This window comes from Barbatula barbatula (assembly GCF_947034865.1).
Source record: "Barbatula barbatula genome assembly, chromosome: 19".
NCBI lineage: Eukaryota > Metazoa > Chordata > Actinopteri > Cypriniformes > Nemacheilidae > Barbatula > Barbatula barbatula.
The window spans coordinates 17,982,377-17,998,894 of record NC_136782.1 but is presented as its reverse complement, the minus strand read 5'-3'; the positions used below and the strand labels follow the sequence as shown (position 1 = coordinate 17,998,894).

The following is a 16,518-nucleotide window of genomic DNA, read 5'->3' as shown; positions in this document are numbered from 1 at the left end:
CACAAACACACACACACACACACACACTCTCTCTCCTTGCTTGCTTCGCTTTATGTCTTATATTTGCTATTTTATTACATTTGCATACCAAACTTTATATGACCTACTGTAGTAGTGGTTTTTTACTGCACATGGTTATACTCCCTCTCTCTCTCTCTCTCTCTCTCTCTCTCTCTCTCTCTCTCTCTCTCTCTCTCTCTCTCATTCCCCCACCCCCCATTTCTATATGTTTCATGGAAACCAGATTTCCAGGAAGTTTTCTCCAGTATGAAATATGTCTCCTCCTGCTTGTTTTCAAATTCCGTGCCCAATGAAACAGTCATTGTTCCAAATCCCGTGACATGTTTAAAGCCTAAATGAAAAGTTACGTAAAAAGTTTACTCTAAGCATTCGGATTAGGATCTGCACTGTAAACATGCATATTTGTATAATGGGCTGGAAAGATCTCTTTTGTGCTCCCTTTGCATGGAATTTAGGGCTTTGATCGGTGTATTTGGAGGTGATTATATGGTCACACCAAGTGACCTTTATGTGTCACAATAAGCAACAAACAACAGTATAAACCTACTGAAGTGAATATACACTTCTAAAGTAATGCTAATGCTGAACTAACACTCAAACAGAACATGTTCAGTGAGACCCAAAGTGTGATTCATCAAACAAAAAACAGGACTACTAAATGGGTGCTTTAGCTTACACAAAGCATAGTAGAAAATAAAGGTGTTTAATTTGATTGGAGGGTTCATTTGATGAAATTAGCATTTAACAGATTCAATCAAACAATCTTTAGGTTATATTGTGTAACCTTCACGAGTTGAAATGCTGGTCCGACAGGCTCTCCCACTTTCTCATGATCTAAAGAAATAGGAAGGCATAACAGATCATTTGTGTGATAGGACAGACAGAGTTAGTCTGTGTGGGCGATAAATGAAAATTCAATATTAAAATGATATTAAAAAAGAGAGGGTGCCACTCACATGCATATACATTCATAATTTGTTTACTCTAAGTTGTTTAAAGATGAACTTAATAGGAAGTGAGAATCATTGTGTGTGTGTAATTCAGCACACAGACAAGAACACACAAACACGATGTCGGCTTCCTAAACAGGCCTTCACAGAATAAAAGGAAATGGGTGGCAGTCCTTTTACAGGATAATATCCCGTTTAAAGCACCACACGCACGCATAAAATGAAGTAAAAAATATTTTATTGCCATGTTTGCAAAACAATCAAGTTATCGTCAATACAAAACATTTTGTTGCAATATGTGCACATGCAATGGTCTTCTTACTGTATATGGACCCTCTGTTCTGGAACTTTATTTTTGCCAGACACCACAATTATAAAAATATTAACATATGTAATTATAATCATTTATGTTAATTATATAATAATTTTACATTGTTTTAATGATTTTGCCTTTTTGCATAAGTCATTAGTGAGTCAATGTTATAGACTCACTATATCTCAAAGAACTGCAGAAGAATAACATGAGAATTTTTAATGCGTGGGAAAGTAAATCAAAAACGTTTGTTGTTATCAACGGGTCACGATTACACAATTTAGAATGTAATTGTGAATCAAAGCGTAAGGGAAACAGAACACTCCATGAGATGAGTCAAGGAGCCATTCAGAGGAGTGTGTGTGTGTGTGTTGAGGTTGTAAAATGTGTGAAAATACACACACATGATTCCTAAGTGTGTTACATAAAAGATTGTCTCAGGAAGTTCACACCAGTACCATTTTGCCATTGCTAGGAGACAGCATTGTGACCTCACGGCCGATCAGTCTGCACTCCCATTGGCTAACTTAACTCTTCTGATGACATCACGTTGTTGCCGGGTGAAATTGAACTCGGGTGAAAGGGAAGAAATTTAGCCTTTTGTCCAAATAAGATCCATGTGGATTTTGTTGCCTTAAGGGTGTAAGGTTAAAGGATCATCATGAAATTTGCTGACAGTGCATGATAAATATCTCGTGTTTCTCACATGAAGGCAAAATTCTTGAATTTAAGCAGAAACTTGAAGTTCAGAGATATTTGTGCAATCTACTTCGACGACAGTGTGTCACAGCGTGAACAAGTTTATGTTGGGCGGCGTTAATTTCATCTGAACTTTTCGACATCAGTCTGAGATCAGAGGAATGTTTTTAGTAGCACACCGCGGCCCGTTTCCATGATCCCATGGGTGAAAATCCTGCGGGGTCTGGCCACCTTCCACACTGTCTGATGGTCATTCTGCTCGGTCAGCAATTTCCAGATCTATTCAAAGCTCATGTTTTCAAGCCAATTGTTGAGCTCTGTTTTCTCGTTTGCTCTCTGGACAATGTTTGCCTTGACTTGTTCGAGCGCCCACATAATTTGTTTTCCTTTCCAAGAAAGTACTGCACATGCATGTTGAAGAGGAACAATTGTTTTTCATAAAAAAGCAAAAACAAAGTAGAAATTTGTAGACTGTTGTATTATGTTTACGTTAAATAATTTATGACTTTATAATCTACCAACTTTTGACCTATGGTTATGTTCAGTGGATTTAAGACACAATAATACCTGTATGCAAAATTAAAGCCCTTTAAATCTTAAAAAGAACATGTCTGGACAAGAGAGAGAGAGAGAGAGAGAGAGTTGGTGTGGGAGTGGCTCAAATGAAGAGTTGTCCGATTAATTTCAGCGAATCGGTTCATTCGGACGTTTCTATCTCTACAACTTTCATCTCTTATGTCAAACGTAGTGTACTAGGCCTACTCACATGTTTTCATATATCATCTTCATCGCCACAATATCGCTAGCTCACTTCCTGCAGTCGAGTGACAAACGCCAAGCGAGTCGGTTCCACGGAATCGGTTCAAAAGAACCGCTCGTTCTCGAATCGGACATCACTAGAAAAGAAAGAGGCCAGATGAGGGGGCGTGTTGCGCACGTTCCTGCAAAAGTTGGACACTTGCAGAGCTTTGCGCACCGGGCAGGGAGGCGCACGAAATAGTCGTCGGTCCTTCTTGAGTTGCTTAACTTCTCTGAGAAGAGTGGACATGCCCAGACCAGACCAGACCATCACTGACACCGGGACTCGTCATCTTCGCCGGGTTTAAGTGCGCAAAAATGAACGGCACCGCGGACATCTGCAACCACTGTCGGAACACGATCAGGGAGAAGGTAGCGCTGACTCTTTCTATGATTCTGCATCTAATATGTTATCATTTGTTTTAAAAGCATCTGTTTTTTAAAGCATGCATACATTAATACATATTTTGTGATGAACCAATATTGCACTGTCAGAGTATGAAACGTTAGGCTGCTTGTATATAAAACATCACATTTTAGTAGTAACACCATAATCACTACAAATATTACAAGTCGGTACTTTGTCTCATTTGTAGTAAAACTATGGTAATACAAATGGTAACCAATCCGTCATAAACAGGGTTACTAAAGTTTTGCAAAGTTTTAAAAGCTTTGACTTAAAATGATTTACTCAGTACCCTTTAATCACATTTGCTTGCATCCAATCCTCACTTTCTCATCTGAAATTCTCTAATATATCTTGCCCTGTTGCTCTCTCTGTCTCTCTTTGGCAGCAAGCTGTTATTTTTAGCTATCATTAATCATATTGAGCACATATGACCTACTTCTGCTCTGCTCTGCTCATCTTTGTGTCTCACACATACCCTGCCAAAGTTCTTGCAAGTCAGACTTTAATACAGAAACCTGACCGGCCATTTATCAGAAACGCTTGCTTGATCATCCTGTCGGTGACCACACAAGTAATATTGTGGGCTGTACAGTGGCTATTGGTACATTTATTTTGAGTGCATGGCTTTGTTTATTTTGACCAAAGTCTGTCATTATGAGGTTTGGGGAATTTGTGGAAACGGCGCTTCTGGCTTTGTGCCATGTGGTGTGGTTTTGATTGACCTGTTGCTCTGTGTTATGTTATCTCTCATGTGACAGCTATCTCATACACATATGTTGGTTAGCCTGACTGGGGTCATTTCTAAATGCACTTCTGTTTTCTCAGGTCTCGCAAAAAGCAGAGCCAAATGACAGAATATTTACATTTACATTTAGTCATTTAGCAGACGCTTTTATCCAAAGCGATTTACAGATGAGGAAACATTGGAAGTAATTATAACAACACAGGCAACAAAATACATAAGTGCATCAAAACAAGTCCATTAAAGCCTAGCACAGTATACAAAGCTAAGAACAGTGAGGTTAGTATTTATTTATTTTTATTTATTTGTTTTTTGAAAAAGAAGAAAGAAAGGGAAAATAATTATGTTAAAATCAATCCACGACATGTTGATGGATATTTAAAAACGAGAACCAAAATGGTGCATTAAAGGAACAGTTCAGCCACAAATGAAAATTCTGTCATCATTTACTCACCCTCAAGTTGTTACCGATCTGTAAACATCTTTCACAGAAAAATATATTTGGAATAATGTTTTTAACCAAACAGTTCTTGGCCACCGTTAACTAGCATGGTAGGAAAACAATTATCATTTTTAAAATGTATACATATCTTTGTTTTGTTGAACACAAAAGTAGATATACTGAAGAATGTATTGTAGAAAGCAAACCTTACTCTGGGGCACCTTTGACTACCATTGTACTTTTTCTGCTGTGATGGCCAAGAATCACAAGCATTTTTACAAATATCTTCCACTGTGTTCATCAGAACAAAAACATGTATACAGATTTGGAACAATTTAAGGAACCGTCCCTTTTAGAGAATGCCTAAAGATCTACAAAAATACTTTTATTATGTAGGTCTTTAGAAAACCAAGAACTGAATAAACCAGAAAATTGCTCTTGTTAAATTTTGTTACCCTACTGTGCTGCAAAATAAAGTTGAAGTTTTTTTTTTATTAACATGAATTTATTCCTATTTTGTTGTTTATTTTCCTCCACAACTCTGTGTGTACTGATTCATGCTTTAGAGAAAAACCAACCGTTGCCTCTTATGTGGCAATCGTAAGGCTTGTTTCAGTGCTTTTGTATTTGGCTGTTATATTCCTGACTGTCACACATCAGGAGAAATACGCAGAAGTTGTGCATTAGTTGTGCTGCCTCAGAGAGTTTTGCTGATTCAGCAGGCGACACACTTCCTGTTCCTCCAGCTGCTGGTGTGCGCTGGCGTGACATAATTGACCAATGAATCGCACACTTCCCTATTCCCATCTAGTGACAATATCGGTGTCTCTGGGTTCTTTGGCTTGAAATCACCTTGAGAATGATCAATAATCGAAACACTTTACACGCCATTAACCGTCTGTTCAAGATAAACTGCATTTCGCCAACATTGCATAATCTTTCATTAGTTAATGCCGTCATTCAGAGACCTCTCACGCATCGAAGTGATCTCCATACGAAGAATTGTAAAAGGAGATAGGAAGGAACCATAATGCTGCTGATAACTGAAATGATAAACAATGCAATACGTTTAGCATGACATGGGGTCAGATGTATTCACATAAATCACAGTAGACTGCAAAGTAAACAAAGTAGGATCGTGTTATGTTTATTTTGATTGCCTGGAAATTGAGACATAATTGTTGGTAAAATTTCCTAATATTGAAATTCAAAACAAACGTTGGTTAAACAAGAATGAGCTTGTGTCTGTTTGTTTGGAAAAACAGTAAGCTGAGTCAGTACAGTAAGTATTCAGAGTGAACAGAATGTAGACATTTTTTAAAGGGACAGTTCACCCAAAAATAAAAATGACGTCTCATTATTTTCTCAGCCTTTTGTCATTCAAAACCTGTATGACTTTAATTTGCAGCAGAACACAAAAGAAGAGATTAAAAAAACGTTGATATACAACATTGGCGACATTCACTTTCATTGAATAAACAAAACTGAGAGATTCTCAGAATATTTTTTGTTGTCCACAGAGGAAAAAAGGTCATACAGGTTTTAAACAACATTTTTACATTTTGACCTTTAGATATATTGCCAAGATCTCTCATTCCATGAAATTAACTTCACCGGAGTTCCAAACTAACCCGATTCCTCCCAGAAGCACTACGTTTTTAGAAACAGAATCTGGATTGAGACATCCTTCTCCCCGTGTACTTCTATCATCAATCAGATATTTTCGTTTCTCACCCATTTTATTCTATGTAGAAAGTTGAATTATTTTCTTCTTATGTTTCAGTCTGTCTTTAAACTCGTTGAATGCCAAAGCACAGTAGCCTCTTACAATGTCTTTAAAACACACACACACACCCCAACGTAGGCCTTGTCTCAGTTGAAGGCAGGCGGCCAGGTCTTGGAAGGAAAAGAAACCGATTGGATTCCTGGACAGCCATTTTGGATCAAAAGCTTGAATAAAAACACAGAGCTGATACAATAGCATCCTTTAATACCCCACATGTCAAGTGCCAGTATTCGGTTCAGACATTTCCGTTCTTATATAGAGCCTGTGTAATCATTTTAATGGACTCAACAAGGAATGGCTTTTTGAAGCTTCAGAAGACTTAGAGAGATAAGGTCTGCTTGCTAGATTTATTTCTGCATGGGTAAAATTCACATTTTCCTCTAAGAAATTAATGTAAATATCTAGTTACGGCAACATGGTTATCATAGCTTTTTATAGCATTCTATAACAATCGTATATTTCAGTGCCTAAGTTACCACCTGTTATTAACTATCTGTGGTCATTTTTAAAAGAACCACACAACTTTGAAAAGTTTTCAGTTTTTCACGCCTCATTTTAATTTTTGGTATTTTCTTCTTTGATCAGGACTACACTTTATTTATAAATGTAAATAGATTAAACTTTAAAACATGTAGGTAACCAGGTTAACACTTAAGTACTTCTTGTTTGTCAGTCCAATACCCAATGTCCAAATCCTGGACTAAGGGGTTTATTTACATTCTTAGAAAGTCTTAGTGCCTGTGCTGGTGTGTGATGTCCTGTATCTATATTGTCTGGACAGTGTCCCAGGCTGTTTGAGGAAGACCCTATCTCTGTCTACGGACACTCATGATGCTGTCATGACTACAGAATCGTTGCCGTGGTACCACAGCATGACAGTCCCAGGCATTATCAGTGCTGATATTATGGTGTGCTGTGATTGGCTGGAAGCAGTGATGTGTTTTCCAGGAGCAGGTCATGATGCTGTGTCAATGTTTCCATGTGTGTCAAACAGTCGAGATGGCCAATCAGTGCAGCCTCATCGCAAATGTACACAGAGGTTACACACTTCAACCACACAGAGCAAACTAAATGTATTTCAATTTGTTTGACATTTTCACTAGAGAGGTGGTTCCCTAACTGGGAATCCCACAATCCACCTTTAGAGTATACTAGTGTCTCTTTGAAAATTGCATTGCGTGCAGAGTATCCCGATCGCACATCATTCTTAATAATTTAGTCTTTTTGAGACTAACATTTTTAATTGAGGTGTGATATTTCAGAGTTAAAGGTAGAGTTTACCCAATAATGGAAATTCTGGCATGAGTTACTCAACCACAAGTTGTTCCAAACCTGCATAAATTAGTTCTGTTGAAAACAAAGATATTTGGAAAAATGTTAGCAACTCATTTTTGGGTGAACTACCCCTTTAAAGGTGTTGCAATGTTTAAATTTGAATTCATTATACATAATATTGTAAAATATGCGCCGTATTATTATAATATATTTTGTGTGACTATAGTCTATGCGAGTCTGGAGAGAGGGGATGTACACAGAATGTTGTTTATTGTTTGGCGGGTACGGAATTGTAAAGTTCTGAAAACACTGCTAAAATCTCCAGTCACCAGAGTCTGTAAATAAAAGATGTTGTGTTTATAAATTGCACATGTTTGTAGGCTATTTACAGCCATTAGTAATTAAAACAATTTATGGGATCAAATCTAGCTTCTGCCGGTGACAGTGGATGAAGCAAAAGATCAAGCAATAGAGGCGCTTGCACGTGGCCCCATCAAGAATATGCATTGCATTATATAACAAGCTATAGAAATAAAAAAGCATTTATTTAAAGAGAGCGGTACAAAGATCAAAAAGCGAAATAAAAAGAAGACAAATTGAGACAATAAAATCATCTGGTAAAAAAGGAATTCTATAATGGCTCACAAAAGTGACATTTCTAAATAAATGCTTGACTTTCTATATACTTTTACGGGCCACTGTGCACACTGTGAATGTGTTTCAGTAGAGCTGGTTAATAAAGGAACACTCTCTTTCAGGACATGTTTGTTTGTCCTCCCTGTTTGCTGCCTGTTTACGTTTCTTTGTGCAGTCTTTTTGCGCTTCTTAATGTAGGCAGATCTGTGACTTTTTCAATGAAGCCGCAGATGTAACAAACCCCTCTCTGTGTTGATGAAAAACAAAACTCTCCTTGTCTTGGTGTTGCACAATGTTTTCCTCTCACATCTTTCATTTCATAAGTTTCACTAGGGAGTACTGCAGTCCAACAAGTCTTTGGGTAAACACCTCAGGCTAGGAGCCAATTAAAGGATAAATTACATTTCATAATAGAAAAAGGGACATTTTTATACTTTACAAACTTTTAAAAATCTGTATTTGCCACTTTGTTAAATGTGCTTGTGGTTTTTGGATACAGACCCTTATTTTTGTAGGTTAGTGTTTTATAAATACCACAAGCCTCTATCCAGCACACAAAGTGGAGGCAAAACACTTCTGAGCAAATACAAATACAACACCATGTATGTATTTGTGGTGGTGGGGTGTAGTATCCTGAATAAACCAAGACGCTAGGAAAAATAAATGAAGCAGTAAGCGAGGACAAGAATGACAGGTAAAGAGATTTGGTGTGTCCAGTTTTCAGACCAGTGAATAATTGAATCTCTAGTGACCCTTACAATGATATAGCCAATCGAGCAGACACATACACACAGATAGAAATCCAAACACAGCTTTCGTGGAAGTCCTCACTGTAGCTGGAACAAAAGCCTGGGAGGGTTATTCGAAAAAATAAACCCCAGTGGGGAGAAACTAAATCAACACTAAAATGAATGATGTTCCCTTTAAAGTACACACAGTATGTTTAATTGTGAAAAATTATTAAACGTTTTAACCTGTAGCTCAGTGGTAAGAGCGTGGCGTTAACAATGCAAAGGTCGTGGGTTTGATCCCCACGGGATTGCACATACTTAGAAACAAATGTATGGGAAAATGCAATGTAAGTCGCTTTGGATAAAAGCGTCTACCAAATGTAAATGTTAACTAAAAGGTAACTTATTTCTTATTTTAATGTTCTTCTTGTTTATTTAACAGGAAAAAGGAATGAAGATGTCAAGACATATATCAACAGGACCAAGCTCATTTATTCCAGAAAATGAGGTAACAAAACTGTGTTGTATTTTTTTTTTTGCTTTACCATGGCTCCACCGCAGTACTTTATTTAAACGTTCATATTCTATTGTTTCACACATATTCACACAGTCCCAGTTCACCCAATTCAGATACTATCAGATTTTGTTCTTGGGTGAATTGGTGTTAATTTCACATTTGTTTTAAGTTCAGCCAGTTCAGAAGATGACTTTTGCAGAATCTGAGTAAAACATGCTGGGGGATCTAAGAAAGTGTATTTGGATTGTAAATTGAACAACAGCATCTGTCCTCACTTTGCTGTATTAAGATGAACCTCAACCAGAGTTCACATCTTTCTTGGCACTGATGTTTAGAAAGGACATTTGATCCTTTTTCCAAAATGTGGCATTATCGTTCTTTGAAAATCCCTCAGTAAGAATAGACACATCTGAAGCTTCAAGTTTCAACAAACTAAGAGTGAAATTTGGTAACATTTCTATTATATTCTTCATATCTACATCGTTCCCTGATTATATTTAATAATGGTTTATCAGAATACCATGGTGTTTTATTGTGACAAATGCTCCATGGTACGGCCAAAGTACTTATATACATTTTAAAAGAAAAACAGCTTTTTTAGTTTCATATTGTTGTGTGCTTTGATGTCATCTGTTCAGTTGACAAAACATAACAGAAATCTAAATGAGCACGAGAACATGTTGTAAATTTGTCTTTAAAGTTTGTCATCACCTCCGTATCTTTCCAAATCCATATTACTTTTCTCCTTCAAGAAGAGAAATTTGGAATAATATTTAAGCTACTCTCTCTCTCCAAACAATAAAAGTGAAAGACCCTCATTCTCTGTGACCTTCAGATCATAGCAGCCACGCCCCTAAGTGACTCCACAGTAATGTACTTAGATGAAGAGTTCAATGGGCGTGTCGATAACCTGACACAGGTGATGGGGCTCCACCCACATTACCTGCAAGCCTTCCTGCGCTGCCACTATTACCTCCTCAGGATGGATGGCCCGCTACCACTCCACTACAGACATTACATCGCTATAATGGTACACACTCGCTAACTACATTCAAGGGAGAAGTTAGTTCAAGTCGAATAGTTTTATGAGAGTCTTTGTTCCTTTTTTCAGGCCGCAGCACGACATCAGTGTTCGGTGCTGGTGTGTCACCACATGCAGGAGTTCGAGCAGATAGGGGTGTGTTCTGATTGGCTAAGAGGTTTAGAGTTCTGCCCGCAGCGACTTCGCAACCTCAACGAGATAAACAAAATCCTCGCACACAGGCCCTGGCTCATCACTAAGCAGCATATAAAGGTAACGCACACAGGTTGTTTAGACTTGTATACTACATACTGTGCTCTCAATAACACTCAAACGGGTGTGTCATCCATACAGTAAATTTACACAATGTTTAATGGCTGGAATACACTACTAGACTTCAAATCTGAACCAGACATCATACACTTGCAGACCTTTTGAAGGTTTCAGATAGAAACACACTTAACTGATCAAATCTGCAGACTGGCACAGACTTTCTGCAACATGTCCAGACTGAAAATCTGGGCAAAATCTGAGCAAAAGTGTTGTGGTGTATTTTATATGCAGCACCATATAGAACAACAGAAAGAATATAATCTAACTTCACAAATTATTTAATATATAAAAAATGTAGTATAATAAGCACGATTAAAGCATCTGCTAAATGACTAAATGTAAATGTAAATTTCTAAATGTTCTAAAACCAAATGTTCTTCACAGGCTCTGGTGAAGACAGGAGAACACAGCTGGTCTTTGGCGGAGCTGGTTCACGCTGTCGTCCTGCTGGCTCAGTTTCATGCCTTGTCTAGTTTTGTATTTGGTAGTGGTGTCAACCCTGACCCTGAGGTCACAGAGGTCAGTGAGGTCTCAGATGACCTTTGCGCCCCAGCTATTGCCAGTTTGTGCACCTGCCACCTAACAAACAGCAACCAGACCAACAGGAACTCGCAGCGTAACGCTGGGGTAAGACTAGCTTGAATGTGTTGTTTTCGTGAGTTACATCTGTATATGACACATGTGCGGTCGTTGTGTATTCCAGAGTGAACTAGAGGCTCTGATGGAGAGAATGAAGAGATTGCAGGAGGAGAAAGTAGACGATGATGCTTCAGAAGAGGAGATGTTCACTCGCTTTGAGAAAGAGAAAAAAGAGAGTCTTCTGGTTGTATCTACAGGTAAAAAATACACACATTTACAATCGAAGTTAGTTTTGGACAGTTTGTTTAGGTTATATACCGTTCTGTTTCAATTATGATTATTTTTGTTCTCTTTCCTCCATTTTTGTCATATTTTTGTCTTTCACTTCCCGTTTTGGTTGTATTTATACAAAAGCTCCCTTACTAAAGGGAAAGTTCACCCAAAATGTTCTGTTATCATTTACTTACCCTCGTGTTGTTTTTAAACCCATGTGTTTTTTTTCTTATATGAAACAAAAAATGTATTACAAAAGCTCTTATTTGCATGTTCAGGGTTTGACAAAGAGGGTGCGCCTCCGTCTCCCGTGGCTCGGTTTGTGGCCGATCCGTCGTTTGGATACCAGGACTTTGCACGACGTGCAGAAGACAACCCACCCACTTTTAAAGCACAGGTAAGATTGACACGCGCACTCCCTCAAAAGTACACACAAAGTATTATCATCTACACCCACCCTTAATAACCCTGTTAGGAACAGGTTAATAAGAAATTATTGACAGACCTTCTCCGGGCTTTGTTCTCTCATCTGTAGGACTACACATGGGAGGATCATGGTTTCTCTCTGTTGAACAGGTTGTACTCGGATGTTGGTCACCTGTTGGATGATAAGTTTAGAACTGCATGTGATCTGACCTATTACAACATGGCCAGTCACGAGGGGGTGGACACCAGCATGCTGCGAAGGGCGCTGTTCAATTACGTCCACTGTATGTACGGTATAAGGTACGTGCGTGACCTGCAAAGTTCACACAAACATTTTTAAACTCAGTCAGTGGTTTGTTGGTTATCGGATGTGCCATGTATCATACCACTGATCATTTGGAAATGGCAAAGAGAAGTATGGTACTAATTCAAAATAAAGAATATGACTCTAGCACACCCTAGTGTTCAAATATGATCTGACATCCTGCAAGCTTTTGGAATACCAAATTCAGCCTCCTAATATTACATGTGTTTTCTTACTGTGTCTACAGGTATGACGATTATGACTATGGTGAAGTAAATCAGTTGTTGGAAAGTAGTCTGAAGGTTTACATTAAAACAGTAACATGTTACCCAGAGAGAACCACACGCCGCATGTTTGAGAGCTACTGGCATCAGTTCAGACATTCAGAGAAGGTAATTTGATCATTCTTTAAAAATATTAATATTAGTCTGATTTTATTTGACTTTTTTTATAAAGGGGTCTAAATATGTTCTATTTTCTTCTATTCTTTAGGTTCATGTGAATTTGCTTCTCATGGAGGCCCGAATGCAAGCAGAACTGCTGTATGCTTTGAGAGCTATCACCCATTATATGACCTGACCAGTCAGACTTTATACAACACCTTTTGTATGACTTATCTAATCAAAGTTCACCCTTTATATAGGGGCTTTCATATTTGTCTGATCAATCAGACTGAATTACTTTCATTTGGCAAGTCATTTAAGATGATGTGTTTGTGGGTGGATAGCCAGTCATTTTTGCTGGTTTTAAATGGAACGGATCTTTATGGTCAGACGAATGCCAGCATTCAAATATACAAGGTGTTACATTATTTGGCTGATTAAAACGATTAAAATCTCCTGACCTGATCAATCGGACGACATCATTTGTGACATAAGCTCAACAGCCTGTGACATCGTGACGTGACAGATCACATTTTAAAGTGCAATATGTTCTTATTGAAAACACATTTATACTGTAAGCTGAAATACTGGAGGATTGAGTGTACATCCTTATTAAAGATAGTCGTTTCATTCTTTTCTTGCACATCTTAGAAAAACTATATTTTGGAAAAGATTACGGTTTTCCTATTGTAATATCACCGTACAGTAAATGTTAACAACAGAATGTGAGACTCCAGTGTTTTATATAATGTGAGACTTTTCTTTCTTTTTTAAAGCCTTTTTTACATTCTTTAAAGTACCTTATTTGTTTGTATTGAATGTATTGGGTTTTTTTCAGATCAATTTAGTTTGGTTTAGTTGTTTACCTGTACACTCAAGCTTTTGTAGCATTAACAGTGCACTATCAATCCTTAATATTTCCTGTCGTTTTCGGTGTTATACTTTGTATAGTAGAATTACTTTTTGTTCACATTTTCTTTAGCAGTCTATAGTAGTTTCAATACTAATACACCTTGTGACTTTATGTTTGTGGGAGTTTGTGTGTGATATCAAAGATGTAGCGCGTCTTACCTGAAATGTCTGTATGTATAAGACAAAGTGTTTGCACATCCGTTGGCCATCTCTTCATGCAATTGTGCGTCTGTGAAAGAAAACCGTGCACACAAGCATGACAGAGTTCATATGTGTGCGTGTGTGACTGACTGTACCAACAAGTTTTTTGCATTTTTGTCAATCAAAACATTTCTCAATTTGTTTCTATGTATTTGCACATCTATAATCGTGATCCAGCATCTGTTTCCTTCAACAATCTGTTAAGTTTGTCTGGAAATTAATACATATTGAAAAAATAAGCTTTATTGAAAGAGACAGAAGAGTGTTGCTTAGTCCAGGCTCCTGGACAGTGCCTTTAGAAAACCAGGTTTAGATTATAAAATGTCATTAAAGTGCCTAAAGTGAAGCTTCACTTGCATATACTGTATCTAGCAGATTGTTTCTTGAGTAATTGTCATGTGTTTGTGACTGATGCATTTCATACTTGTGATGAACACAGTTGTGCTATGCATTTCTTTTCTCAATATTATTCTGGAACCTCAGCTGGGCCTGCACAGAACTGTATGTTTCAATAAACTTTCTAAACAAACTTCTGAGGGTGATCACTGAGTAACATGCTGCTTTAGATCTAGACACATTCCACATTATTTAGTGTAAAACAAAATCTTATAAATGGTATATTAATTAAAATAAATGCAAAATATGCACAACCGTCTCAGCCTTTTAAAATGTCTAATAAAGTGCATTAAGATTGTTCAGGCATGGTGATATCCGGCAGTAAATGACAGCTCGTGATAATGTCTATCTTCTCAGAAACAGATTTCAGATCTTCTAGAATGAGTCTGATGCTATGAGATGCGTTGATGATGCCTGTCTGCGAGTTGTTCAAATGTGCCGTCGCCTGTCGTACGTCTCTGGCAGCGCTCTGATACACCTGCCTCAGGCTTTGATTCACATCTGTACACAGTCTCGCATTGCTTTCCTGAAGCTTCTGCTGGAGCAGTGTGTTAAACCGATCGGACTCTGGTTTATACAGGGATGATCTATCCTCCTGTGTGGACGCAGACGCGGGAGTGTTTCTGATCATGATGAGGGGCGGCAGGTCTTTACGGAGATGCTGTTGGGTTTCAGAGGCCGGCTGCCGAGCTCTTTCTTCCTCATCCTCACTGTCAGTTTCAGAGGCTTCTCCCGCAACCTTCATCCCTATGGATGATGATGATGTGCTCACAGGAGGGGCGGATGTGAGGTACAGTTCATCCTCGGAGTCGGTTTCAGACGCTTCACCCTGGACTACGATCTGGAATTTGTTGCTTGCCATGACTGCACGCCGGAAAGATGAAATCATTCATTATCAGCAAATAATGTGAGAAAGACAATGATATATTTCATCATCACAGAATCATTCATTCGATAACCCTCTCAAGAAGTACAAAAGGTAAGAGACCCTCACAGAAATTGTAATGGATTTAAATTGTTAGAATGGGAACTGCTTTGGTTTTAATGGAAACAATAATGGTCTCTCTGATAATGATGTGTTGAGTTATTTTAGTGGGATGTTATCTGGCAGATGGGAACCAATAGAACACAATTAAATTGTACTGGAATAACTACAAAAAGTGATTTTGTCATGGATTTAATGGTAAACACCCGATTGTCCATAATGGTATTTGTAAACATTCTAACCATTTAGATTTTGTATGTTTTTTCAGCACGGTACCGTGATGGTATACATGTCATTTGTTTATTTATGTAACTTTACCGTAGTGTTGACACTGTATCTTGAATAGCACCTAAACGTATGTACAAAAATTGCATAGTACAAATAAATTGTACAAAGATTCATTATTAAATATGTAGTTTTTCTTACCAGTTGGTGTTTGTATCCACAACCCAAGTGTCATACGATCTGTCACGAGAAGCGAATTCGAAACAGGAACTAACCGAAGATGCAAAAATTCAAAATAAAAGCTTTAAAGCGTCTGAGGAGGAGGAGTCACGGCGAGTCGAAAAAAAGGGAAAACTGGAGGCGGCCTAAACTGTAGTTCATCTTTTTGGTATTGTCCATTTACCAAAATGTTATACGTTTTATTAAGTCTGAAATCTATAATGAATGTGTGTTGTTTGGAAGGATGAGGTCCTAGACTTTGTAGATTATAATCAATCTAAAAAAGGTCTTGTTATCTAGCAAAGTTTCATATTCATAAATCCAAATATTTAAATGTGAAACCTCTTTTTTCATATTTTTGAAAGAACTTGAAAAATACCTCATTTCAATTAAGTTGTCTGAGAACAAAAGGGCCTTAAAAACATTATCTGTTTGTAATTATTTTCCTTTTTTCAGTGTCATGTAATTCCCATAATTTATCAATATGTTTAAGTTACGTGATTCCGCCCTTTGTGTTTTGTTTTTGTTTATTCTTTTCTGTTTTGACTGTTATTATTTGTATGTTTAAAGCAATAATAAAGAAATAAAAAACTGGAGGCGGCCAATTCAAACCACAAAGATTCTGCTACATAAGGAGTAATAAATATCATCTTGTTGTGTTGTTAAGTGCCCAAATCGACAGAATACAGTCTCCAATTTGGTATTTTAGCACATACCTGATGCCACTGCCAAACACTGACGACAGCTGCAGCTAAACACGATCAAACGAGTGGACTCAATCATCAAATATTGTCGCATTTTAATGAAAGCATGTTGGTAGCAAATTTCAATTTGAAATCAATACGCTAAATGGCAGTGCAGTAGTCCTGCACGATTAATCATATCGCAATCGCGATGCCATAAACACCCGGCACTGCACTTTTGTGTTTTAATTCAATGTAC

General features: G+C 37.7%; 3 protein-coding genes across 4 annotated transcripts in view; 1 reads left to right on the top strand and 2 right to left on the bottom strand.

The window, feature by feature from the left end:
• The window catches only part of LOC306908083 (rho guanine nucleotide exchange factor 28), a gene marked incomplete at its 5' end in the record, with an annotated part of 14,598 nt that extends 11,546 nt beyond the window's left edge, over positions 1-3,052 (bottom strand). The window contains one exon of the mRNA XM_079480672.1: positions 2,856-3,052. Coding sequence (XP_079336798.1) covers positions 2,856-3,052 — 197 coding nt within the window. The remainder of the gene's footprint in view (positions 1-2,855) is intronic.
• Positions 2,907-14,273, top strand: sesn3 (sestrin 3). Its single transcript, XM_079482018.1, has 10 exons — positions 2,907-3,153; positions 9,245-9,310; positions 10,155-10,349; positions 10,431-10,613; positions 11,058-11,300; positions 11,377-11,509; positions 11,804-11,922; positions 12,061-12,251; positions 12,503-12,647; positions 12,748-14,273. The coding sequence occupies exons 1-10, from the start codon at positions 3,100-3,102 to the stop codon at positions 12,832-12,834; spliced, it is 1,416 nt and encodes a 471-aa protein (XP_079338144.1). The 5' UTR covers positions 2,907-3,099; the 3' UTR covers positions 12,835-14,273.
• On the bottom strand, positions 13,784-16,518 carry bloc1s3 (biogenesis of lysosomal organelles complex-1, subunit 3). 2 transcript variants are annotated; one of them, XM_079482020.1, is made up of 2 exons: positions 15,559-15,628; positions 13,784-15,011 (listed from the first exon to the last, which is right to left on the bottom strand). In XM_079482020.1, exons 1-2 carry the CDS (start codon positions 15,590-15,592, stop codon positions 14,437-14,439), a joined length of 609 nt encoding a protein of 202 aa, XP_079338146.1. In that variant the 5' UTR covers positions 15,593-15,628; the 3' UTR covers positions 13,784-14,436. The 2 variants fall into 2 exon arrangements, with proteins under 2 accessions (XP_079338146.1, XP_079338145.1); XM_079482019.1 differs by lacking the exon at positions 15,559-15,628 and adding an exon at positions 16,293-16,518 and having other exon boundaries at positions 13,949-15,011.